General features: G+C 42.5%; 1 protein-coding gene across 7 annotated transcripts in view; it reads right to left on the bottom strand.

Moving 5' to 3' along the window:
* Positions 1–5,372: 5,372 nt before the first annotated feature.
* The window catches only part of WASHC2C (WASH complex subunit 2C), a 64,475-nt gene continuing 44,678 nt past the window's right edge, over positions 5,373–25,169 (bottom strand). For 3 of the 7 annotated variants that reach the window (XM_064370067.1, XM_064370071.1, XM_064370072.1), the window contains 11 exons: positions 25,006–25,108; positions 21,311–21,463; positions 18,965–19,147; positions 13,261–13,389; positions 13,053–13,133; positions 12,328–12,450; positions 11,312–11,374; positions 10,742–10,954; positions 8,493–9,113; positions 7,453–7,630; positions 5,373–5,713 (listed from right to left, as the gene is read on the bottom strand). In XM_064370067.1, the coding sequence (XP_064226137.1) occupies positions 5,574–5,713; positions 7,453–7,630; positions 8,493–9,113; positions 10,742–10,954; positions 11,312–11,374; positions 12,328–12,450; positions 13,053–13,133; positions 13,261–13,389; positions 18,965–19,147; positions 21,311–21,463; positions 25,006–25,108 (1,987 nt within the window). In that variant the 3' untranslated portion in view covers positions 5,373–5,573. Of the gene's footprint in view, positions 5,714–7,452; positions 7,631–8,492; positions 9,114–10,741; positions 10,955–11,311; positions 11,451–12,327; positions 12,451–13,052; positions 13,134–13,260; positions 13,390–18,964; positions 19,148–21,310; positions 21,464–25,005; positions 25,109–25,169 lie in introns of those variants that run through there. The other 4 variants (XM_064370068.1, XM_064370069.1, XM_064370070.1 and 1 more) reach the window with 4 other exon arrangements.

The following is a 25,169-nucleotide window of genomic DNA, read 5'->3' as shown; positions in this document are numbered from 1 at the left end:
ACATTTCAACATGAGATTTGCAGGGGACAAAACATCCAAGCTATATCATGCTACAAAAGTTTGTTTGGAGGGATGTTGGTTTCTCATGAGGATCCCGTTCTGATTCACTCCAAATGAAGTCCACCAAAGTTTATCCATCTTGTAACATACATGCACATATGCACAGATTCCTATCTGCTACTAGTTTTTATAACACTAATAGGAAATATAATTTGAAAATCTATCACATGGTTGAGAATCAAAATCTATGAAAAAAGAAAAAAGAATCTGAATTGCATTGTACAGACTGCTAACGGTCCTAAAAGAGATGGCATTACAGAAAGTTGTTGCTTGTAGCACATCTCTTTTGAGTGCTGTTGTACCATATTTCAAAATGATGAGTAATAAATATGGTGTCATACAAGGTACTGTGCTAATAATGTTGCTGGTGATAGTGGTAAGTCATTACTCTTAAATAAAGGCTAAATTAAAAAGCTGCATTGCTTATGTATGACTTTGTATGGAGCTCTCTAACCTTAACCCCCTTTCTTTCACTCAAACAACTGTCTTTATAATTTTGGATAACATGAATTCTTAAAAACATACTAATGCTATATCAAATAAGAGTGTACTATAGGGTTACCAGTGTGTGTATCCCTGAAGCCAACAGTACTCTTACCTACACAGTTGCAGCTCTAACAACAGAAGTCAGGTGTCAGGACTGCGAAATGAACATGACAGAAATAAAAACATGAGTGACTATGCCTGCCCAAGGAATCACCACAGTGTTCTTCCATAGTGAGACCCTAAAACTAATAAGCTGGGGGAAGGTAGAAGATAAACAGATTTGGAAGTCCTTCACCTATAATGAGAATGGATAATGTGACTATAAGCCAGAAGAAAAAGAACAACCCAGAATAGCATTAATCGTGCCAGAACTTCCACCATAAGCCTGGGTCCAGTCAATGCGGTAATTTCCGATATCCCAAAAGAACCTAGGTTGATAACCAAAGGTGAAAATGTTTCCCCCTAGAAGATAGCTATGCTTCTCCTCAGGACTAGAAATCACTGTAGCAGAGGACAAAACGAGGCCATGAAATCTGGTTAAGCCAGAATGGATACCTAGAGGGTGGCTGAGGAGCAAATGGAAGCTGCAGCAAGCCAAAGACCTAGCTAGTACTAAAAGATGGGTCCATGAACAGCTTCTTGAAATGGTGTGTGGTCTTGCTTAGCTGAGCATACTGTGGGGCTCAGGATGTTGGAAAATGAGGGGGCAATAAGACTTAAAGATGGGATGGGAAATGATGCAAGAACAGTAAAAAAAGAGAATAGAAGGAAAAGAGAAAACTAAAGAAACAGAAAGAAGGTGGCCATGGTGGCTTATGCTTGTAATCCCAGCACCTCAGGAGGCCAAGGTGGGAGAATCACTTGAGGCAAGAAGGCTGAGACCAGCCTGGGCAACACAGTGAGAGCTTTGTCTCTACAAAAAAAAAAAAAAATTTATTTTTTAATTAGCTGGGCATAATGGGACACATCTGTAGTTCCAGCTATTCAGGAGGCTAAGGTGGGAGGATCACTGGAGCCCCAGAGTTTCAAGTTGCAGCGAGCTATGATTGTGCTACTGCACTCCAGCCTGGACAACACAGCCAGACCTTGTCTCAAAAAAAAAAAAAAAAAAAAAAATGGGGGCAGGTTATTTCCAGAATTTTACAATTAAAAAATATATCTAACTATTAAGAGTAATAACACCAAAAACATTTCCAAATCAATTCTTAGAGCATTTCTCTCATCTCTTCTGAAAAAATTCTAAAAACACAACTCCAAAGATGAAATGGAAGTTAAAGGTAAACAAGGCAATAGGGCTGAATATATCATTTCAGTAACTCGGAATTTGCTCCATTCTGCTCTAAAGAAGCTTAGATACATAAGAGCAGTTACAGTGGAAACTTTCCCCCAATGTAAAGATATCCAGAATGCGAAGCTGCCATTTAAAATGCTGACACAGATCTACATTTACGGATACGTGAGTCGGGAGTTGATGTGGAAGAGGGATTGGGAAATACTTTAGAGCCAGTCTCCTCACGCCATCGAGTCAGCTGCGCAGCCTTGCTCCTCCAAGACCAACCCGGACTCCCCAGACCCACGGGCCTTAATCTGGAGGACAACAGTCCGCGTGACAACGGAGACTTGGAGATCAGCACTCGTAGGGAAAGCCGGGTACACGGGGACCTGGCGTCGCGCCCAAGGGAACAAACGCAGGGGCGTGTGTCCTGGGCAAAGACTGCTCGCCGCGCCGGTTCCGGGGCAGCAGCGGCCGGCGTCGGGCCGCACTGAGAGCAGCGGGCACGGGACGCTACTCGGTAGCCCGACGCCGAGCAGCCGCCGCCACTGCGGCCTCAAGGAGGCCGGCGGCGGCAGCGGCAGCGCGGCCCGGCTCAGCGGCTCGCGGCCCCGGGCGCCCCCGCTATCGGCCCGCTTGCTCGCTCATCCTCACCCGCAGTCTTGCGCGCTCACTCGCCCGCCCACAGATCTACAGGGCCCCGCGGCCCCGCGAACTACTCCACGGCTGGCACTGACCAATAAACGCTCCGCGGCCACCGCGCCCAGCCCCTTTGTGACACCGCCTACCAATCGCTCGACGGCGCTCTCGCCGCCCTCCAATCAGTGCGGGCAGGGAAGGCCTGGCCGCCGGACGCGGGCGGTTGCCGGGGCTCCGGGGCCTTCTCGGTGTTCCCTGGAGGTTGTCGGTTACGAGGCCCGGATGTTGACCTTATATTACTAGCCACACTGGACCACTGACTCGCGCCCACGCAAGCGTCTGGAGGGCAGCCGCACGGCCTGCTGGGAACGGCGGGTTGCCGCCCCAGCGCCCTCCGTGAGACCCACCGGAGATCCTCTTCCAGGAGCCTGATTTTCTGGGGATAAGCGATGCAGGCAGAGGCTGTCCAGTCGGTGGCCTCTTCAGAACCCGGGGCACTCCTAGTGTGTTCCTGGCCAGCCTGCCCTGTACAAATCCCCTTTGGGCTTCGCCGTCCCCTAACGTTTCTGGCCTCAATTGCCTCATCTGGAAAATGGGGGCATTACCATGACTGGTTAAAGACAAGGGCGAAAACAGGTATCTTTTTGTAGTCCTCATCCAATTTACTGAGGACTGTAAGCCAGGCAGTGGAGTAGGCACCTTGGACTCAAATCCCAGCGTTGGGTAAGCCCAGCGACGCCTCCTGCTCCAGTTTCCAAGCTGCTGAGCTGCGGTGTAAACTGACTTCAAGACAACACCTGCGTTTCTACCTAACGTGGGAGTCCACTGCCTTGTTCCCCCTACCGATTTTCCAACTCTGTGAACCTCCTTCACTAGGTGGGTTATTCGGCTGAGAAAGAATGTCATCTCGCTCTCACGGGGGGTTCACTCATCCTCGACTTCTGGCTCCGAGGGACCAATCTAAGATGAAAGTAAACACCTAATCTCTGTCTCCTGTTCTCTCTCATTCTTCTGAGACCCTACCACCAACCTATCTCTTCACTTCAACGAACTATTGAGCATACACTGGGGAGTATAGTGAGTCACTAGGCTTTGATTCACCAGTCTCTCTTGCCACTGGTTCTTTCTCAAACTCTACATATAGGACAGGGCTGTGATGTGTAATCATCTTTGCATTCCTGACACTAAAATAGTGCTTGTGATGGAGACTGAGTAAAAACCTTAGCGTTTCTCATCCCTGCCTCCCCATTTCATTTACACTGGAGAATTAACAGCATGGACGGTAGAGTCAGGCAGGTGTGTTTAAAGCCTTGGCTCCCAACACTGGAAGTTCCATTACCTGGCCAAGTCATTCATTCTTTACATCATCATCATCATCTACCATTCTTCAAGTGCCAGATAGTTTACAAGCTGTCTTTACATCTTCTCTTCCCATCCAATCCTGCAAAGTTGGTATTGAAACCCCTCCTCTACAAAGGACTAAACAAAAGCTAATTAAGGTATAACAAGTTGCCTACAATCAAACAGCTCTAAGTAGGAAAGCCTGATTTAAATCTAGGACACAATACAAAAATCCAGCCTCATTCCATTATTCCACATTGCTTCCAGATTCTAGCTTCATTTGTAAAATTAGTATTACTACATTACCTATCTGGTAGACCATGGAGACTGAATAAATTTCCTACCATAGGAACTTTTATTTTTTTGGCCTAAGTTCTCTCCCCCTTTCAAGCCTCTCAAAGTAGCAGTTTGCACATTTTCTAAGCCTCTTGTCTCCTGAATCCCTTGAAACCAATCCTAGTGATTGATGAGTAGATTTAATTGTTCCAAAAGAAAATCATCATATTTAACAAATACTGACTCAGACCCACATTGGGTCCTAGAGCAAGAAACTATGTGCACAAATAACCTAAGGACAGAAGGAAGATGCATAAAATGAATAGGGGAAAGGAATGGGCAACTAGCACGTGCCCTTGTCTGTCATCATGTCACTCTAACAGCAGACTTGGGCAAATGGTTGACCTATGGGAGCTGTACAAAATCTTTGACTCTGTGTATGAGCAATTCCCCATTCCATCTTACAGTGCCCAAGTTAGAAGTCAGTAGCTCCAGGATCACTGAGACCAACCCAGGGGGCCTACAAGACTGTGCCCTCGTGACAGGCTGAATAGTTAACAGTAAAACAGAGCACCAAAAAACACAGACTAGAATGGGGTCAGCCATCCAGGTGGTTAGTAGCTACTGTCTTTGACGAAGTAATGAAAAAGAAGATTTTCATTACTGCAGAGTTCTATGGGGCAATGCTGCTCTATAAGCTGACATTTCTATCCTCAGGACTTCCCCCTGCTATTACCTAGGTTCATTCTGCTGCTTCTGTAAGACAAGGATGGAAAGGATGCCTTAGAGCAATGGTCAGCAAACTGTTTATGTAAAGGGGCAGACAGAAAACATCTGAGGCTCTCTGAGCCATCCAGTCTCTGTCATAAGTACTCAACTCTTACACTGGAGGTAGGATAAAAGCAGCAATAGTAAGTAAATGAATGAGTGTGCTCTTGTTCCAATTAAAACTTTATTTACAAAATCCGATGGGGGGGGGGGCGGGCATAGTTTGTGAAACCTTGCATTGGAGGACATGCAAAGGCACCTTCAGAATTCAGTGAAAAACCCCTCCCATATTGCTAAGACTCATGAAGTATAATCTCTCGTCTTTTTTCTTTCACCTGCCCAGGCCCTAAGTTAGGGTTCCCATCCATGTAACAAAGACTCCTGGTCATGTGGCATTTGCTACCTCTGAGATTCCCTGCCTAACCATGAAAGTCACAAAGAAATTTCTTTTTTTACACACCCTGAAGCATATTATGGCCCCACCGAGGCTAATTAAATAAACTGTGGTTTAAAAACAAAACAAACCAAACACTGTGAAATATTTATTTTTGTTTTGTAGTATTAAGCTTGATTAAACCAGTGCAGAAAAAGACTAAGTACATTGGGTAGAAGATGAGCTAGCTGTTCTAGTATTTGCTTTTTGTAATCCAGTTAAGACCATAAGCATATACAGCAGCATCACTAACTCAACAATGTAGCTGAAGGGTAACATGTGGATACCCTTTATGCTCTACTGGCCTCCAAAGGCATTCAGGGGATCATCAAAGATGTTGGACACCTTGTGTTCAGATCTTGGTTCAGGTGCTGCCTGTGCAGATCGGTTTTTTGGTTTGGTTGTCTTAGTCTGGATACCAGAGGAGAAGATGTCATCTTTAGAAAGAAAAAATAAGAACAGTTGCTGAAGAGGGTTGGGGAAAGGTGCTTTTAAGACACATGCAAGCAAACCACCAAAGACCCAACTCTGGTAACAGTACGGAGTACCCCAAAACACTAATCTAGAACTCAAGCCTCTTAGATTCTGGTCCTGGGTCTGTTACTCACTAAGTTTTATCATCACACACAAATTTCTTTTGGAGCACAATTTCTTCAGCTACAAAAGTGTTTATATGTGCGTGTGCAGGACAGAAAAAAGGGAAGGGTAACTTGATCTCCAAACCCAGCCCATGACCCTACCATCAGGGACAATGGACTTATTTATACATTTTTTTCACACTGGGTTTTAAAAGAGCAATAAAAATATGCAAAGGAAATCCAATATAGGATCCATTCTTTTTCTTTCAGAATAAATGCACTGATTTGAGGCATCTCATTGGTAAGACTGTAAGCCTCTGTCGCTGTATTAGTGTTTTAGTGTTTCACTGACTCAAAAGCTTGTCCTACCTAATTATGTTACATACCCAGTAATGTTACTGTTAGGTATCCAACCATGATTTTAGCATGTATACATAAAGTTAGCTGTACACAACTGTTAAAGACCACGGCATTATTTGTAATAGAGAAACCTTCAAACAATCGAGATCGCCATCAACAGGCTAATGGCTAAATACAAACAAATCCTACACACCACTAAAAACAAGAAAGGAGATCTCTATTTACTGACATGAAAAGATATTAAGTGACTAAAGAGAAGAGCAGAATAGGTAAAGTATATTCTTACTTTTTAAAAAAGGCAGGTATATATTTATGTATACACAAACATATTAATACCACTATGTCCAAAAGGATACACACCAAACTGTTACTATTACCTCTAGGGGTTATTCACTTTTTACATTTTCTGAATTGTATGAATCTATTACAATAAGCATATATTACTTCTTTTGTATTTAAAATAATGAATTCTCTTCTGCACTCCATGTGGTGGGAAGTAGGGGAAACAGAACAAACAGCTTGCTGGAGGCACAGAGCCAGTGTGGCTCTGCAGCACCAGCCATCTCCCAGTTAGCCTCAAGGTCTAGATCAATGGGGGGAGTAGGAAATGTGTATGTGGCCTCAGCCCAAGTGCTCTCTACCAATGCAGGATGTATCAAAACTCCAATATTTAGGGCTCTTGGGCATTTGCCTTGTCTACTAACAAAGCACAAGTTTTGCCATGGAAGGAAGACCAGCTTGTTTCCAAACACCGAAGCCCTGAGTGAGATGCAATGCCTAAGTCAGAGCCTACACCCGGGTCTAGTCTTGCTCTCCTCTCACACAGAACTATGGACACTCCCTCTCCAGCTAGAGCTCCGACTCGACCAACCACGTCACACCCAAGGCAGTTCCCTCGGCCTACTTTAGCACGTGAGGTCATTTCTGATCGATTCTCCTTTCATAACATCAGGGTGTGTCACAGATGATTGGTGAGGTGCACTGAGACAAAAGTTAAATTATACTTAAACGTTAAAACTCTGGGTGCCTTCAAATTCTTTGATGTCCATCATAGGAAACAGTTACTTCACTAAAATAATTAGTCCATCTCTTACCTATCTTCAGCCTAACTCAAGATTACACTGAAGGAAACCCGCTAGGGGTGCATTTTCCAGAAAAGGTCCAAGAAAAGGTAGCAGGAAAAATACCAAGTGATGGAAAGGTAAGGATTCTCTAGGTCAAGATGTAACCAAACTTACCCATGTCATCATCAAATATAGACTTGGCTTCCACTTTCTTTTTGGACTTTTCTTTTGGTTTTACAGTTAAGGCAGCAAAGATATCAATGTTATCATCAAATAAATTGGATTCCAATGTTTTCTCCTTCTCTCTGGTTTTTTGACAGGGTTCAATTGCTTCTGTAGCAAATATATCATCCTTGTTATGCCAAAAATATAAACAAAACAATGTTAAATCAATTTTTCTTTTTAAACTTTAAACACTTCAACAAGCTGTGGAAATGCAAATGGCCAGGGTGTTGTGGAACAGCCTTGAGACTGTCCCCTCTGCCTGGGACGCACTACCCCAGATCTCTGCACAGCCCGGCCCATGCATCTCACCCCGGCTCAAGCACCGGCATCATAGTGACGCCTTCTCTACCAGTCCTGCCTAAAGGAGCACCTCCTACCCCTACCCACCACTCTGCCCCGGGTTATTTTCCTCGGCACTTAGTACTACTTGAAAACATCTTAATTATACATTGCCCTATTATTTGTATTTCATTATCTTCCCAGAGAGCTCTGAGGAGCCTAGCACTTCTCTGAGTTCACCTTCTGCCTGTAGTCCCCAGGTGCTCAATAAACATATGCTGAGCAAATGCCACTGAAAGGCTTATTGCCTACACTAAATTGTCAGCTCCAGCCAAGGCCTATGTGCCCAGAACCAGAGGTTAAATTCCCAAGCTGGACCAGTATTGCTGTATGCATGTCACTGTGTGGCATGCCTGAGAAGCTAATTACAAAATTCTATAAAAAAACCAAAACTACAAAAACTAGAGCTGTATCAATGATTATGGTCAGCCGAGAAATACCCCCTACGTGACAAAAACCTTTACAAAATACCCTTTACAAAACAAAAAAAACACTTCTGAGTCAATATTAAACTTATCAATAAAAGAGCCTAATTATAATTACTAAGCTATGGGACATGCACGCAAAAAGCTAAACATAATCTGTGACTCAAATGAGCCAATCAGATACCTTCCTTAACCTCAACACAAAAACATGTTAAGTCCCGTTACCTCAAAAATATCTTGTGTTGTTGATATGACATCCTGCTGACTATTGGATTTTGACTCATTCTTCCTGACTTTCTGATCTGTAAAGAGATCATCCTCATCTTCCAGGAGAGGAAAGGGATTTGTTTTCTTTGCTGGTTTTGGTTTAGCAGACTGAAAGAGATCATCATCACTGCTGGCCTCCCCTAGAGCAGGAAACATGGGGCTCTTTTCTTTACCTCCCCCTGGTGGGTTGGCAGGATTCTCTGCTATCTTTGCCTTGGGTTTTGTTCTCTCCACGGACTGAGATCCAGTGCCCGTGGAAAAGATGTCCCTAGAAACAAAAAGGTCAGTCTCCCCTCTGGAATGACCCAGAGACTTTGCAAAGGGGCTTCTGTCCACTCCAGGCACAGGACCACCTTCCCAGGGTGCAGTGGCAGCTTCCAGGGCCTCCTCAGTGCTGTCTTCTCCACTGGCTGCTCTGAGCTGTGGCCGATGGCCATTTGGGGAAATGGTACCATCAGCCCACTGTGCAATGGGTCCTCTGGGGACACTCCTGGCCTCAGCCTCGCTTGACTCATGGGCAGCCAGCCGCCTAGCTGCACGAGTCTGTGGTCTACGCTTCCCTCTCATCTTGACACGGCCCTGCAATGGCAAAAAAACACACATTGATCTGATGATAAAGTGTTCAAAGCTACCATGGCAAAGAATCAGTGACTCAAAATATTGTAAGGTTATCTGGCCTACTTCAATCAAGATACTATCTAAGAATACACAGGAGGTTATTTCTTAATGATTCCCAAGGAATGAGTTTAATAGCTCCTAGTACTCTAAGACTAAGTCATTCTTAATCCTTTAGCGTTCTCCATTTTTTAATCTTTCCAGGGCAGTTTCAGTTCAGTTTCACACAAAAAGCTTCATCTGTTGCTGGAAACCTGGAGAGTAGGCATGTTGCTGCTCTGTGTCTCACAACCCCTCCCTTGGCCCCTACTCTGCCCCTCAATATAAACCTGGGTATCTCTCAAAACAAGAAAGAATCAGGGGGAATTCTGGTGCTAACTTTTGTTGGGGGGCTAGTCTAAATTCAGCCTCCAGGAACAGGGAGAAATGTAAGACAATAAAAACAGGTAATCTAAGGTGCTGTTTTCTTCAAGTCATTAAATTCAAATGTTAAATATTCCACATAAGAAATATGGTTTAGAAATCAGAACTTTTAATATAATCTCAAAACACGAATCACTTAGTAGCATTGATGCAGCGATAATTTATGATATTTTCCAAAATACACAAACAAGTAGAATTTTGAGAAGCTACAATCTACTTTGAGCAAAGTATGATTATGTTTGCCAACTTCAGGGGAATTTCATAATTTTATTTGCCAATTGAAACTTGACCAAAAAAAAAAAAAGCCAATGAAAAATGTAATAAAAGGAAGGATGTTTTATTTTGTACAAGGAAACAGATCTGGAAACATCTGAAATGAATCTGTTTGCCAGGGTTAGGTCATTCTGTCCTGTCACTTACTTGGAGATCAGCTAAGGATTTCTGGAGAAGGGAGACGGGATAGAAACAAGAAAACCAACTAAAATGAAATGAAAACTTCAAAGGGTTCACAGTCCATTGAGGAGATCCCGTGAAACAGTGATGCTGCCGTGGGATCTGGGAGGGGGAAGCGCAGGGCACAGTGACACAGAAGTGGGGATGTGGATGCACAGCTGTGGATGGAGAGGAACATTCCTGGTGAGGAGTCAGTGGGAGCCTTAGGCAGCAGCAGGACAGACCATGTGTGTTCACGGAGTGGCACCTGGTGTGCCTGGAGTCAGGCTGTGAAGCGTGCAGCGACTAGTGAGAAAGCTGCACACATGGGCTGGCACCGATTGTAAAGGGGTTTCATACCAAACACAGGAGCCCAAATGCTTTTCTTGGAGCAGTGAGAAAGAGCCAGCAGGAGGGGCATGATCTGCTCTGTGGTTAGAAGACCCCCAGGTGGCAGTGTTGAAAACCTGGAGGTGTCAGACACCAGCCAAAGTGGTCAGACTTTGCTGTGGCTACTGAGTAGAATGCAAATGTACTGAATGCATGCCATGGAAAAGCAGGTGCAGGATCAGGGGGGTGTGGAGGATGAGAAGCAGGGAGCAGCTGAAGGATGAGGCAGCCCTTTCAAAAGTAGAGTCAAATTCAGACTGCTGTGTATGCAATTGATAAATTGGAAAGGGGCATACACATGTTCTGGTTAAAAGAAGAGAGAAAGGAAGCAAAGATGGTTTCATCACCTTGTTTGCACTGGGTAAGGTGTCTGCCTGAGCTGGAAGATCAAAACTCACGCCGGCCTCCCCACTCCCAGGAAGGACAGGCACACTTTCCAGACCGTGGCTCCTTCTGTGTTCAGATGAAGGAAAAGCCAATTCGGGCAAAACAGGCTTTACTTCAGAGATCTGGGGAGCCGCTGTGGGCAGCAAGGCCGCTGGGTTGATCGCTAAATTTGCCTAAGGAAGAAAAATGAAACTGTATTTGTTCTTCAACACAGCAGTCTATTATCTTTACTGTGACACATGACGAGACTCAGTGCACATAATGTATAATATGAGAAGAGAAGAGAAATGTACGAAAATCACCTGATCTAGTCTTAGAATTAAAACAGAGGGTCTTACACCTATGCCCACCACTGGGCTCAAAGAATAGATGTTAAAGACGCAGCACACAAGAGGCAATAACTAGGTGCGGGGGAGGGGAGGCGGGAGAAGAGATGAGAAGATGCTTGGCAGCAGCTGACAAAAGTAAAAACCCAAAAAAGTTCATAGATGCCACAGGGCAGGTAATGAAGATTCCAGTGTTATAATTACTTGTATTTTCGCGATCCGAGTGGATGGTTCTTTGGTTTTAAATGGAGCGAGACCTGATGAGTCCTGTGTGAAATTACATCCAGTTAAAAATCCATCGGGGAAACACAAAGAGAAGTGTCTCTTATGCCTGTAAATAAATCTGTGATGGAGCAAAACTGTCACTTTCTGTAGCTCTTTAATGGGAAAGGCATTCCAATCTCTCCTGGGGACTGACGTTTACTAACACTACTTCACATATGCCTCCTCCTCTGTCATGTAAGTGGAAAGCTGTCAGATCAGATACAGAGTGAAAGAAGACAAGATGAGTAAGAGTCCCAAGAGTCACAGTTTATCAGAGCACCCAAAACTGACCAGCAGGCAAAATTACCATGTTTGTTATCCAACAGAAATTTCAAGGAGCACACAGAAATTCACCCATAGCCAAATGCACTGGTTCTAAAAGCAAAAGAATCTGAGACCCAGGAAGGGTCAGTAGTGATGTGCTGGTCCAAGAGCTTCATGTTCACAGCTCAGGACACTAAAGCTTCAGTGAGACACCCTGGGACACCTGCCCATGCAACTGGCACTTGCTCTCCAGTCCTAGCCTGGAGGAGCTCCACAGCGTTCTGAGAAGACTGCTGCAGAGTAGGGCCCAATGCCAATGACCTCAGGAAATGCAACACTGAGGGCAGCCAAGAAATCAGATGTAATTTATATTTAATTCTATTCTAATTCCATTCCAAGGGAATACAGAGGGAGAAATAGATGCTTTAGTGGGAAGAATATTCTTCATCCTACTTTAACCCCACTTTAGAATCAAATCTGGCATGGCACCAAAAAACACTATTACGTATAGATTCACGACACTCTGGAGTGTGGAGCGAGGAGAAGGGAGATGACTCAGGGCAGAGGGAGTGCAGTGATTGCTCTTTCGTCTTCAATGAAGAGAAGTCTGAATAACTGTGGATCGGCATAATGGAATTTCTCTGTACTGGGATACAAACAAGAGCTGAAAATCCCTAAAGAGTATTTCTAACCTGAGGTGTTTCCGGCTTCCATATGCCTTTCTCTTTGCTACCTTGAATAGATTCAGGATGTTTCTGGTTTTTGAAAGAGGAAACAGAGTGGTCTTTTTTCACTACTCTCTTTTTCTCTTGTACCTTCAAAAGAAAAGAAATACCAAATATCCATCAAATATCTTAGCAATTTTAAGGAAAAATCATACTGCAAAAAACAATCCTGGCTTCTGAGTTTTAAAAATACTTTCTCAAATGAGGGCTGAACCAACTCAAAGGAAGCATTTCAGAAACAGCATTCTGAAGACTGTGACTGTCACAAGACTCTCTATGATAAAAAGAAAGTAGAGTACTTACAAAAACCTAATGGGGCTGGGGGAGAAAAATGACATACAGAGGCTAAAACTCAGACTCAAAGCTTTGCATCTGAAAGGCACAAATATTTAGTCATCGCAGTGTATGCAATGGTCTTTCAATCAACCATTTAAACAAACAGATCTGTAGTGCAGTCAGAGAAACTGGACTGTTAATGTTTTAATGTTAGTTTAGGGAACATAAGATAGGGAACACCACAAACTAAGCATTGCATCCTCCACCCACGCTCCCCTCGGCATGTTATTTGCCATTCATTTACTGGGAAGCACCACGACTCTCTGAAGATTTTCCTTAATCACCTCACTGAACATTAGTTTCCTTTCCCATAATCTTTCCCACACAACCCAGTACTGAGAACGAAAGGCTGATACCAAAGGCTGGGACTTGGCAGAGCTGAAAAGATCATCATCTTCATCATCCCCAAACAGGCTCCCAACACTTGGCTCTAACAACTAGAAGAAACAAGACTCGGGTTCAACATCCAAAAGAAAACAATTTACAAAGAGAACTAGGTGGGCTGTTGAGACAGTAGCCAATACAGTAACAAAGCCATAATGTGGAGAACCCTTTGGAACTGACCTTGGTTTTTTTAGTGCCAGCAAAAAGGTCAACATCTGGGTCATTGTCCTTTTGGAGCTTGTGGCTGAAAAGGAGCTCTTCATCCTGGAAGACACCTGTGCTCTTGGGGCGGGCATCAGGATCATGGCCCTGGGAATAGGAGGGAAAGTCACGTGTGATTAGAGTTCTAAGAGCTCATCTCAAGGAAGTTACACATGTAAAGATGGACACGACAAAGATGTCCCTACAGCTGTATTATGTGAGCAGAAGGCTGGCCACAGCCTAAAGAGCACTCTGTAAGGGAATGAAGCACTAACAAAATGGAATACTATGGAGCTACCAAAAATAACAGAAAATATATTTATAAATACAAAGTTTATATATATGTTTGTATACACAAGGTTTGGTGATAATCTTTCCAGATTATATATATTATATAAACCTTGTATAGTATCTAAAATTTTTCTTAGAAAAACAATCCAGGCCGGGCACGGTGGTTCATGACTGTAATCCCAGCACTTTCGGAGGCCGAGGTGGGCGGATAATGAGGTCAAGAGATTGAGACCATCCTGGCCAACATGGTGAGACCACATCTCTACTTAAAATGCAAAAATTAGCCAGGCGTGGTGGCACGTGCCTGTGGTCCCAGCTACTCGGGAGGCTGAGGCAGAAGAATTGCTTGAACCCAGGAGGCAGAAGTTGCAGTGGGCTGAGATTGTGCCACTGCACTCCAGCCTGGGGACAGAGCAAGACTCCGTCTCAAAAAAAAAAAAGAAAGAAAATCCATTAGTTCCATAATGAGAAACATTTTGGAGATTAAAAAATACACAATTGAGTAAGTTCGCTCTATCTCATTCCCAAAGGGAAGAAGAGACAGCAGCTGACTCAACCACAAACTACATAAGTGGTCAAATACGTATCCCTGACCTGTAAGCACTGTAAGCCAAAGACCTGGCATGGTGTGACCACAAGCCTTCTCATGCCTATCCATCACTTCTGTCCTACTTTCAGACTCCAAGTGAGTCCCTTTTTGTTTACTAGATCTCTAACATTTAAAATCAACATTATTGGTCTGATAATATAATGCTCCAGACCTGATATTCTAAAATTCATCCCTATTTCTTTAGTATCACAGCCACAGACTAAAACTTAACAAAAAGGCCAGGCTTGGTGGTTCATGCCTGTAATCTCAGCACTTTGGGAGGCTGAGGTGGGCAGATCACCCTAGGCCAGGAGTTCGAGACCAGCCTGGTGAACATGGTGAAACCCCATCTCTACTAAAAATATAAAAATTAGCTGGGCATGTGGCGTGTACCTGTGGTCCCAGATACTCAGGAGGCTGAGGCAGGAGAATCCTAGAACCTGGGAGACAGAGGCTCCAGTGAGCCGAGATCACATTATTGCACTCCAGCCTGGGCAAGAGAATGAGACTCCATCTCAAAAGAAAAAAAAAAAACTACCCAAAAACTGACTTCTGACAAAATAAATCACATTAACACTAAATATTATTGTTATATATAAAAATGAGTTTAGGCAGGGCGCGGTGGCTCATGCCTGTAATCCCAGCACTTTGGGAGGCCGAGGCGGGTGGATCACGAGGTCAAGAGACGGAGACCATCCTGGCCAACATGGTGAGACCCCATCTCTACTAAAAATACAAAAATTAGCTGGGCATGGTGGCGCGCACCTGTAGTCCCTGTTACTCGGGAGGCTGAGGCAGGAGAACTGCTCGAACCCGGGAGGCGGAGGTTGCAGTGAGCTGAGATTGTGCCACAGCACTCCAGCCTGGCGCCTGGCAACAGAGCAACACTCTGTCTCAAAAAACAAACAAAAAAAATGACTCTAACACAGTAAGTAAGGTTAAATGTTTCACAACCATGGAAAAACATTACAAAACCATACACAGTAAGAGACTGGGAGAAAATATATCAAATTAATCATATTCACTATGTGCAGCTCTCATTTATAAATAGGGTTACAGTATTAGTATAACAAAAAAAATTCATAAAACATTTTTTGTAGAAATAAAGAGACTATTTCTTCAGTTTCATCTATAAAAAGGATTGGCAATCTATGACCTGTCAACCTGGTTTAACCTCGCCATTGAGATCAAATTCATATACCATAAAATTTACCCATTTACCATGTAAAATTCAATGATTTTTTAGTATATTCAGATTTATGCAACCACTACCACAATGTAAGTTAGAACATTCTCATCATTCCCAAAAGAAACCCCAAACAATTAGCAGTAATTATCCATTCCTGCTCACCGCCACTCCCAGCCCCTAGCACCGACTAATCTACTTTCTGTCTTCATGGATATGTCTAATCCGGACATTTCATAGAAATGGAATCACACGTGTGGGTCATTCATGACTGGCTTATTTCATTTAGAATGTTTTCAAGGTTCATCCACGTTGCAGCATGCATCAGTACTTAGCCTTTTTTATTACCAAATTAATATTCCATTGTATGGAAATACTATATTATGTTTCAACATTGTTTCCATCTTTTGGCTATCATGAATAATGCTGCTGGGAACAATCATATTCAGGTTTTGTGTGAACATATGTTTTTATTTCTCTTGGATATATACCTAGGAATAAAATTCCTGGATACGTGGTAACTCTATGTTATAAGAATTTGAAGAACAGCAAACTGTTTTCAAAGTGGTTGTGCCATTCCACATCTGCAGCAGCAAGGAATGAGGATTTCCATTTTTCCACATCCTTACCAACACTCGTTATTTTCCTTTTTTGTTTATTATACTCCTCTTCCTGGGTATGAAGTGGTATGTCATTGTGGTTTTGACTTCCCTGATGCTGAGCATTTTTTCATATGCTTTTAGGCCATTTGTATATCCTCTTTGGTAAAATCTCTATTCAGACCTCTGTCCTATTTTTTTAAAATGGGGTCTCATTCCGTCGCTTAGCCTAAAGTATAGTGATATGATCACAGCCCACTGTAGCCTTGAACTCCTAGGCTCAAAGGACTCTTCCACCTCAACTTCCCAAGCAGACACAACTATAGGAGCATACCCCCATGCCTGGCTAATTTTATAAATTTTTCTTAGAGACACGGTCTTGCTATGTTGCCCAGGCTGGTCTCAAACTCTTGGCCTAAAGCAGTCCTCTTGCCCTGGTCTCCCAAAGTGCTGGTGTTACAGGCATAAGCCATAACGCCTGGCCTATCCCTTCTTTCATCTGGGCTACTTGTCTTGTTATTATTGACTTATAAGTCTTTTACATATTCTGGATGTAAGTCCTTTATCAAATACATGATTTGCAAATCTTTTCTCTCATTTTGTGAGTGGTCATTAGATTTTCCAGATGGTGCCCTTTGAAGCACAATGTTTTTCATTTTAATAAAGTCCAATTTGGCTATTTTTGTCACTTGTGCTTTTGGTGTCTTATCTAAGAAGGCTTTGCCTAATCCAAGGTCATGATGATTTACTCATATATTCTTTAGATTCTAAAAGTTGTATAGTTTTAGGTCTTATATTTGGATCTTACATTGGATCTGAGTTTATTTATTAATGGTCCAACTTCATTCTTTTGAATGTAGATAATCAGCATCCTGGCACATCTGCTGAAAACACTATTCTGTTCCCATTGAAATATCTTGGCACCTTAAGCAACTGACTGTAACTGTGAGGGTTTATTTCTAGACTCTCAATTTCTACCTCACTGATCTATATATTTTAACCTTATGCCAATACCACCCTGTCTTAAAGTTAAGTTTTGAAATCAGGAAGTGGGGGTCTTCTAACTTGGTTCTTCCTTACAAGACTATAGGTCTTTTGCACTTCCATAAAAATTTTAGGATCAGCTTGTCCATTTCTGCAAAAACCAAGCTGGAATTTTGATAGAGATTACATCACATCAATTTGGGAAGGAAGTATTGCCACCTTACCAATATTAAGGCTTCTGGTCCCTAAACACAAGATGTCTTTCCATCTAATTCAGGTCTTTAATTTCTTTCATTTTTTCATAGATTTTATTGTACTTTTGTTAAATTTATTCCTAAGTATTTTACCATTCTTCATAACACTGTTTAAAAAAACAGATTTCTTAATTTCATTCATAAGCTAGTAAATGCTTGTGAAAGTCACTACTAGTAGGCTGGGCACGGTGGATCATACCTGTAATCTCAGCACTTTGGGAAGCAAAGGCAGGTGGATGAGCTGAGGTCAAGAGTTTGAGATCAGCCTAGCCAACATGGTGAAACCCTGTCTCTACTAAAAGTATAAAAATTAGCTGGGCATGGTGGCGGGTGCCTGTAATCCCCAGCTACTTGGGAGGCTGAGGCAGGAGAATCACTTGAACCTGGGAGGCATAAGTTGCAGTCAGCTGAGATCGCGCCATTGTACTCCAGCCTGAGTGACAAGAGCGAAACTCTGTCTCAAGAAAAAAAATGTTACTACTAGTAACTTTCATAAGCTAGTTAACTGCTCATTACTAGCTTACAGAACTACGATTGATTTTCACATACTGATCTTACATCCTGCAATCTTAACGAATTTAGTTAGTTCCAATAGTCTTTTTGTAGATTCCTTAAGATGTTCTATATAAAAGATCACACCATCTGCAGATACAGATTGCTTTACTTCACTTCTTCTTTCCAATCTGAATGCCTTTTCTTCATTTTCTCACCTAAGTGCCCTGCTTAGAATCCCCAGTATGAGGTTGATTAGAATTGCCAAGAGTGGACATCATTGTGTAATTCATGATCTTAGGATTGAAAAGCATGCATTCTCTCACCATTACGTATGATATCAGCTGTGCGATTTCACAGATGCCCTTTATCAAGTTCATTAAGTTCCCTCCTATGCCTAATTTACTGAGTGCTTTTTATCATGAAAAGGTTTAGATTTTATTAAATGCTTTTTCTGCATCTGTTGAGATGATCATGTACCTTTTAATTCTGTATTTTATTGATAGTGTATTATATCAATTGTATTGATATAACATTAATTGATTTTTAGATGTCACTTCTCATGGTGTGCAATCCTTTTTAGATTTTTGCTGGATTGGGTTTAGTAGTATTTTGTTGAGGATTTTGGCATCTACATTCATAAAGGGTATCTGTAGTTTTCTGGTAATGTCTCTGCCTAGTTTTAATATCAGGGTCATACTAACCTCACAGAATGACCATCACCTATTTTTATTAATAAAATTTATTGGAACACAGTCATGCCCAACTGTCTTTATCTTTCCTAGGGCTGCTTTCATGCTATCAATGGCAGAGCTAGGCAGTTATGAGAGAGCCCATATGATCTACAAAAGCTAAAATAGTTATTATGAGACCCTAAAGGGGTCTGTAAACAAAAAGAGTTTGTTGACATCTGATCAGTATGAAAGGTTCATCTACAACACATATTTCTTAAAGTGAATGTTAGAAATACTTAACTGTACAGATTCAGCCTAACTTCTTTTTCCTGTTGCTTATATCCCGTAACTGGCCAAGGGACAAAGCTTTGCTAGAAGGAATAACAAATTCCAGAAGAGGTGGGTAAAATTCTAATCCCCTATCCTAACATTGCTACCTGAGGTAAGAGTTCTTGATTAAGATTCCCAAATACATAAATGACTGCAGAGTATCATTAACATGCTGCACTGAAGGCTAAGATTCCTTTAGTAACTCACATGACAGAATGATCACCATGAGATGAGAGTCTTTTATCTCCTCTAGAGATTTGAACCAATAACTGCTTTTTGCTCACCTTTCCTACTTCTTTCTGTGCAGCTTGGATAGTGTTTTGATCTTCCATTTTATCATCTTCCTCATCAAACAAGCTAAGAACAGTTTTGGTTCTAGCCTTGGTTCCTTTGTCCAATGGGGATGATGAAGAAAATAAATCAGAATGTTTGACTGCTTCCTGAGCAGATCTAGTCAAAAGTCCTTCCTGAAAATGAAAATAATAAGGGAAAGAAAATAAGTAACACTTGGAAATACAAATCCTACATGGAGCCTGCCAAGCTTCTCATTAATTCAGTAACTGCCACATTTCCATGATTCAAGGCACAGTGAATCACATTTGCTCCCAAGTAACAAAACACTGAGGTCAGTTCTTGATTGGTTGCTCTAAGAGACAGTTTTATACAATCATCCATAGCCAAAGATCATTTTTCCAAGCAGTTTAAGACCATGGGTCCCTCTCTGCTACCAAGTGACAGGACAGCTATAATCCTGATGCACATTGGTTGCTCAGGAGCTAGGAAGAACTTCTAAGTGGCAAAGATAACACAAATGCCAATGACTGGGAGTGGACCATGAATTCCTAGCATTTAATACATAAGCTCCAAGGAGGAAATATAAAGGGCAAAATCAGACCCTTGAATTGCAGAAGGCTTTACACTGTATATGCAATTCAAGAAGAATCTCTAAAATAATTCTAAAAGGCAACATTCATTTATTCAACAAGTAGCACATTTCGGGTAAGAAACAATTGATTATGAGGTACATCCCGATTTCAGAGTACCCAAACTATTCAAAAAATGCTCCTTGGAAGAAATACATAATTTATAACATAGTGCGTACCATGTGCAAGGTAATATGCCAAGTACTACAGATAAAATGGTGAGCAAAACAAACCTGGCCCAATCTGCAAGGGGCTTACACTCAGTGAGGGAGAAGGCAGCACAGCAACCAGTCAGTCAAGTGTGGACCATAATCGGAATAGGACTGGGGTCCACACACAGCCACTGGGAAGAGAATGTCATGCAGGAACACAAGTACAAATAAAATGCTCGTATCACTGTAGCTCCAAGGAGCCTCAGCAGGAAATGCAAATGCAACGCTCTTCACACAGGCTCTGGGAGATACTAGACCTAAGCAGCTGGACACACAGCATATAAGAAAAGTTAGAGAAAGAGACGAGGCATATAGAGACTGCAGGAAACCACATGGCTGAATGGCCAGGTATGGCCAGGAGCATTACCCACAGGCTTCCTGCAAAAGATGGCAGACTGTCCAGGACATGAAAGCTAGTGTTTTAGAAAGCGTGCAAATTTTACTCTACTCTGTAATTCCTTGTCAACACCATCTAAAAGTAAAAGAATGCTGGGCCAGGTATGGTGGTTCACACCTGCAATCCCAGCACTCTGGGAGGCCGAGGTAGGCGGATCACAAGGTCAAGAGGTCGAGACCATCCTGGCCAACATGGTGAAACCCCGTCTTTACTAAAAACATGAAAATTAGCCGGTCATAGTTGTGCACACCTGTAGTCCCAGCTACTCAGGAGGCTGAGACAGGAGAATCTCGAACCCGGGAGGTAGAGGTTGCAGTGAGCCCAGATCTCATCACTGCACTCCGGCCTAGTGACAGAGTGAGACTTCGTCTCAAAAAAAATAAAATAAAATAAAAGGATGCTAACTAACATCTCCTTAAAACTGACTTTTTTTTTTTTTTTTTGGAGACACAGTCTTGCTCTTTTGCCAGGCCGGAGTGCAGTGGCATGATCTCGGCTTACTGCAACTTCCATCTCCCGGATTTAAAGCAATTCTCCTGTCTCAGCCTCCTGAGTAGCTGGGACTACAGGCGTGCACCACCACACCTGGCTAATTTTTCGTATTTTAGTAGAGATGGGGTTTCACCATGGCCAGGATGGTCTCAATATCCTGACCTCATGATCTGCCCGCCTTAGCCTTCCATAGTGCTGGGATTACAGGCGTGAGCCACCATGCCCAGCCTAAAATTGACATTTAAATTCAAGTACAGTTGGGGACCAAAGGAGAACCAAGGGTAACAGGAACGCTGCACAGAAGAGAACAAGTTAGAAAGGCAATGATGCCATGACATGACAGTAACTGCAGAGACAGTGGCAGGCACACCGCAGTGTACAAGTGTCCTGTAGAAGGACCAGGAGGAAAGGCCCTGCAGAGGCTTCCTGCACCAGGGGGACACAGACTCCTTGTCTGTGTTTTCAAATCTGTCTACAAATGTGTCATTTATTTTCTGCGGTCAAAAAACTTAAGGGGTTGTGTGTTTAAAACAACACACGAGAGACAAATGTATTCAAATATACGAGAGACAAATGTATTCAAGTATACAAGAGAAAAAAGTCCACCTTTTCTGACTCGGCCACATCAGTTCTCCCAAATTCTGATGATTCCTTGGCACTCTCAACCTTCTTATCCACAGGCTCCCCTCCAAGTGGTGCCTCCTTCTCTTCTTCATCGCTAAACAGCAAAGGTGGTGCCTCAGAGACGATCTCTTTGTTCTACCAGAAGAAGAGCACACAACATCCACAACAATAAAAAAGTGTGTCTGATCAGCATGGCCATATTCAGAACAAGCCCAAACCATCCTCTTAGGGCTTCAGCTAAATGTGGTGGTGGAAGAGAAGACAGGATAGTGAAGACGGCACCAAAAGGGAGAAGCAACAAATATCACCACCGGGGACTTATGGACAGGATACTTCATGCATCACCTGCATCGGTCTACTCGTGTCTGTCAACCCCTACGCCTCCCTCACTCAGATCCTTACCTCTGCCATCAGATGAATATGAGTCTCTCTCTCTGTCTCTCTCCTGTGATATTTCAACTAGAAGACATCATCCAGAGTTGTCTTGATAAAACAAAACACCTACTGGATCATGTCCTCTCCCACCCGAAACCTGCACTCCTTGAAGCAAATGACACTCAGCAGACACCCCATTCTTCCCTCTACTCATGTGCTTGCTATTCTTTAAAGTCACTGCAAACTTTCAAACTTCCATACCACACTGCCCTCGATGTCCGTAGAAGCAAATCTTCCTCATCCTTCAAGCCCTGCTCAGATGTCACCCACGGTCTTTCTGTTCCCCTGTCAGTTGCTTTGTTGAATAAGCATAGTATTTATCTCTCCACCTGACCCTTCCTTGACTTTCTTCCTAACTAACAGCTAGCACACATCTGTTTATCCGTTCATCTGAAAGGACTACACACTGTATTTCCATAGCCAGTCCCAGCGTTTTACACCAACCGAGTGCTCAATACAAGTCTGCAAGCACTTGAGCCCATTTCTCATCTCATCTTATCAGGGAGGCAGGAATTTGAGGGACTAGGAAACTGAGGTTCATTACTGACCTGGAATTCACGGCATCTTTGGGGCAAGTGACTTATCAACAAGTTCTTGAGAAAAAAACTAAAGCTCTACTATAGTATAGTATAGATACAAATCTTACCATATGACACGAGAAAGTGTGCTTTGAGGTAATGCCTAAATCAAGTTAGGAAGGCAGATTTGGGAAACTAAGGAAGGGCATTGCTGATCATGATTTTAAAATGTGATGAAGGAAGAATGAACAGAGCAAGGGGATTTTCAGTTATTGTCAGGAAGAGATCATTCAAGTGCAAAACCATTTGAACTGGAAGCTAATGAAGAATTTCAGAAGAGATGAGGCAACACGGAAGTGATTAAAGGAAAAGGCTTTTGTGGAACACGCTGCACTCACTGAAAACTACATAAAAATTCAATACAACTAGTTGATAAGGGAGATAAAAAGAGACTTAAGTACGGCAAATCATATTCTTCCTTCATATATAACTAAGGTCCTAAACCACAGAAAATGCTACCCAAAATACTAGTTTTAATTTTCTTGAAAACAAGCTAACTCCTCATCCTTGTCATGAAGTTTATTTTCTGTTTTTCTTTTTTTTGAGACGGAGTCTCGCCCTGATCCCCAGGCTGGAGTGCAGTGGCACAATCTCGGCTCATTGCAACCTCCATCTCCCAGGTTCAAGCAATTCTGCTGCCTCAGCCTCCCTGGTAGCTGGGATTACAGGCGTGCATCACCACACCCAGCTAATTTTTGTATTTTTAGTAGAGACGGAGTTTCACTATGTTGGCCAGTCTGATCTCACACTCCTGACCTCAGGTGATCCACCTGCCTCAGCCTCCCAAAGTGGCTGGGATTACAGGCGTGAGCCACCATGCCTGCCCAAATTTACTTTCTTGATAGGTATCAGAAAATAAGGAAAGTATGAAGAAAAAAAATGTAATGGTCTAAAATGGCTGCATCTTGGCCATATGGATAATAGAAACTGGGCCTATGAATGAAAGCTGAACCTCACCTGCAAGGCCAGAGCCTGTCAAATACCTCCCTGACATGTACCGATTACAATCTGCCTATAGGATGAAACACAAAGGCAGCAGAGAATCAACCATCCCTCTCCTGACCCTGAGTCCCCCTAAGTACTCATTAGGGTAAAAGGCTAATGAGTAAAATATGTTAACCACATATTTACTTTATCTTATATACAGTGTCACTGAGCACCAATCAGAACTGCTGAGGATGTCACCTTTGTTTCACTGCCCCCTTCTTCCATTTTCTATGTAACAGAAATGTATACATGCTGTGTCTCGTGTGGCCCACTCCGGGACACGTTGTCAGTTTGTACAGATCTCATTCCTGGGCTAGCAGATCACAAGTTTGGCTCAGAACAAAACTCATACTACATTTCTTTAAGTTCTCCTGCCTCTTGTTTAATCTTTTGGTCAACATAGGATTATAACTGAGTCACATTTAACTTACACTAAAATATCTCTAAAAAAATATTTTTTATTTACTGTTGTCTAAAGATGATTATATTTCACAAATAATCAAAAAATGTGCAAACTATTCAGCTACTTAACTTGTGTGTCTTGATCTCTTGTTTTATTTAACAATCAAAATTACCATAGGTTGAAAGAAGTTTTACAGCTCCAGAGCCTGCAAAATTTATTGCTCATTTATCCCTCCAGTATAGGTTATTTATAATTTACAAAGAAAAACCAATCAGATCTCCTGACTCCTTTAAGTGTACAGCCACTGGATGTCCTCTAAGGGGGATATGTAAGTACAGAGGACCCAAGCAAAGGCCCAGGAGCCCCCAGAAGCAGCAGCAGGGAGCCTAGGGCCCAGGGTGGGCAGTATGCTTGCCCAGGGCTGAGAACTTCCGGTATAAGCTGTGTAACCCCATTTAACAGGAAGAGTCTTCTTCCATACCTCCTAGACATTTTTTGTTTGGAGTTTATTTTTCGTTCCACCGTAATGCACAAATGCCTTCTTTAAAAAGGCTTTAAAAATGCATTAGGAGTTTAAAGTCCCCCATTCCATGCCTTTCCCTGGACATAATCACTGGTAACAATGTGCCGTCAATCCTTTCAGGCCTGTTTCTAGGCATTCATGTCTATTTCTTTTTTTTTTTTTTTTTTTTTAATTTAAATGACACCATGCTATACGTGTTTATGCATCTTTTTTTTTTGGCCTGCAGTATGTTTTTCAACCTATAAGCTCCACCTTGGGTTTTTTTTCACCACTATATAGTATTCCAAAGTCTAATCATACTAGGACCTGTGCAACCATTTCTCCACAGATGGACTATAATGGCCTCAAAGTTCATGCACTTTGTATCACATGTGAGAATTTCCTTCCTTTTTACTGATTGGCTAATATAAACCAGGACCAAAGTGTCAGTACTTGACACACACTCATAAAAGGAATGACTTTGCCTTAACCGGCCTAGTCTAATATTAGCAGAATTCCATGCCAATGGGGCCAAATCTCTTCTGAGACCCAGTTTCTTGTTCCTACACCTGACACTGAATAATGGCTTTGCACGTGTGCTTCTTCTGTAGAATACTATTAATCAGAAGATGTCTTTTTGAAGCTAGGCAAATAAATTCTTCCATTAGACTCAGCCTCCAAGGTTAGGTATGAAGAGCTGATTCGGGGAAGTACCACTATTGATGTAGCATAACCTCAAGGACATTTTCTGGGACTAAGCAATGAAAAATACCGTTGTTGCAGGAGGAACAGATGTGGGAGGAGAACCAAACAGAGAGCCTCCGCTATCTGCGCCGTCTTCAAAGAGGAGTGACACTCTCTGGGTCTTCTTTTGGCTACATAAACAAATAAAAGGTCAAAGTAAGGAAAAATGTGATAAACAAAAAACATAACAAT

This window comes from Aotus nancymaae, unplaced genomic scaffold, assembly GCF_030222135.1.
Source record: "Aotus nancymaae isolate 86718 unplaced genomic scaffold, 86718_ANA_hifiasm-v0.15.2.pri h1tg000099l, whole genome shotgun sequence".
NCBI classification, from domain to species: Eukaryota; Metazoa; Chordata; class Mammalia; order Primates; family Aotidae; genus Aotus; species Aotus nancymaae.
This window is presented reverse-complemented; position numbering and strand designations above follow the sequence as displayed.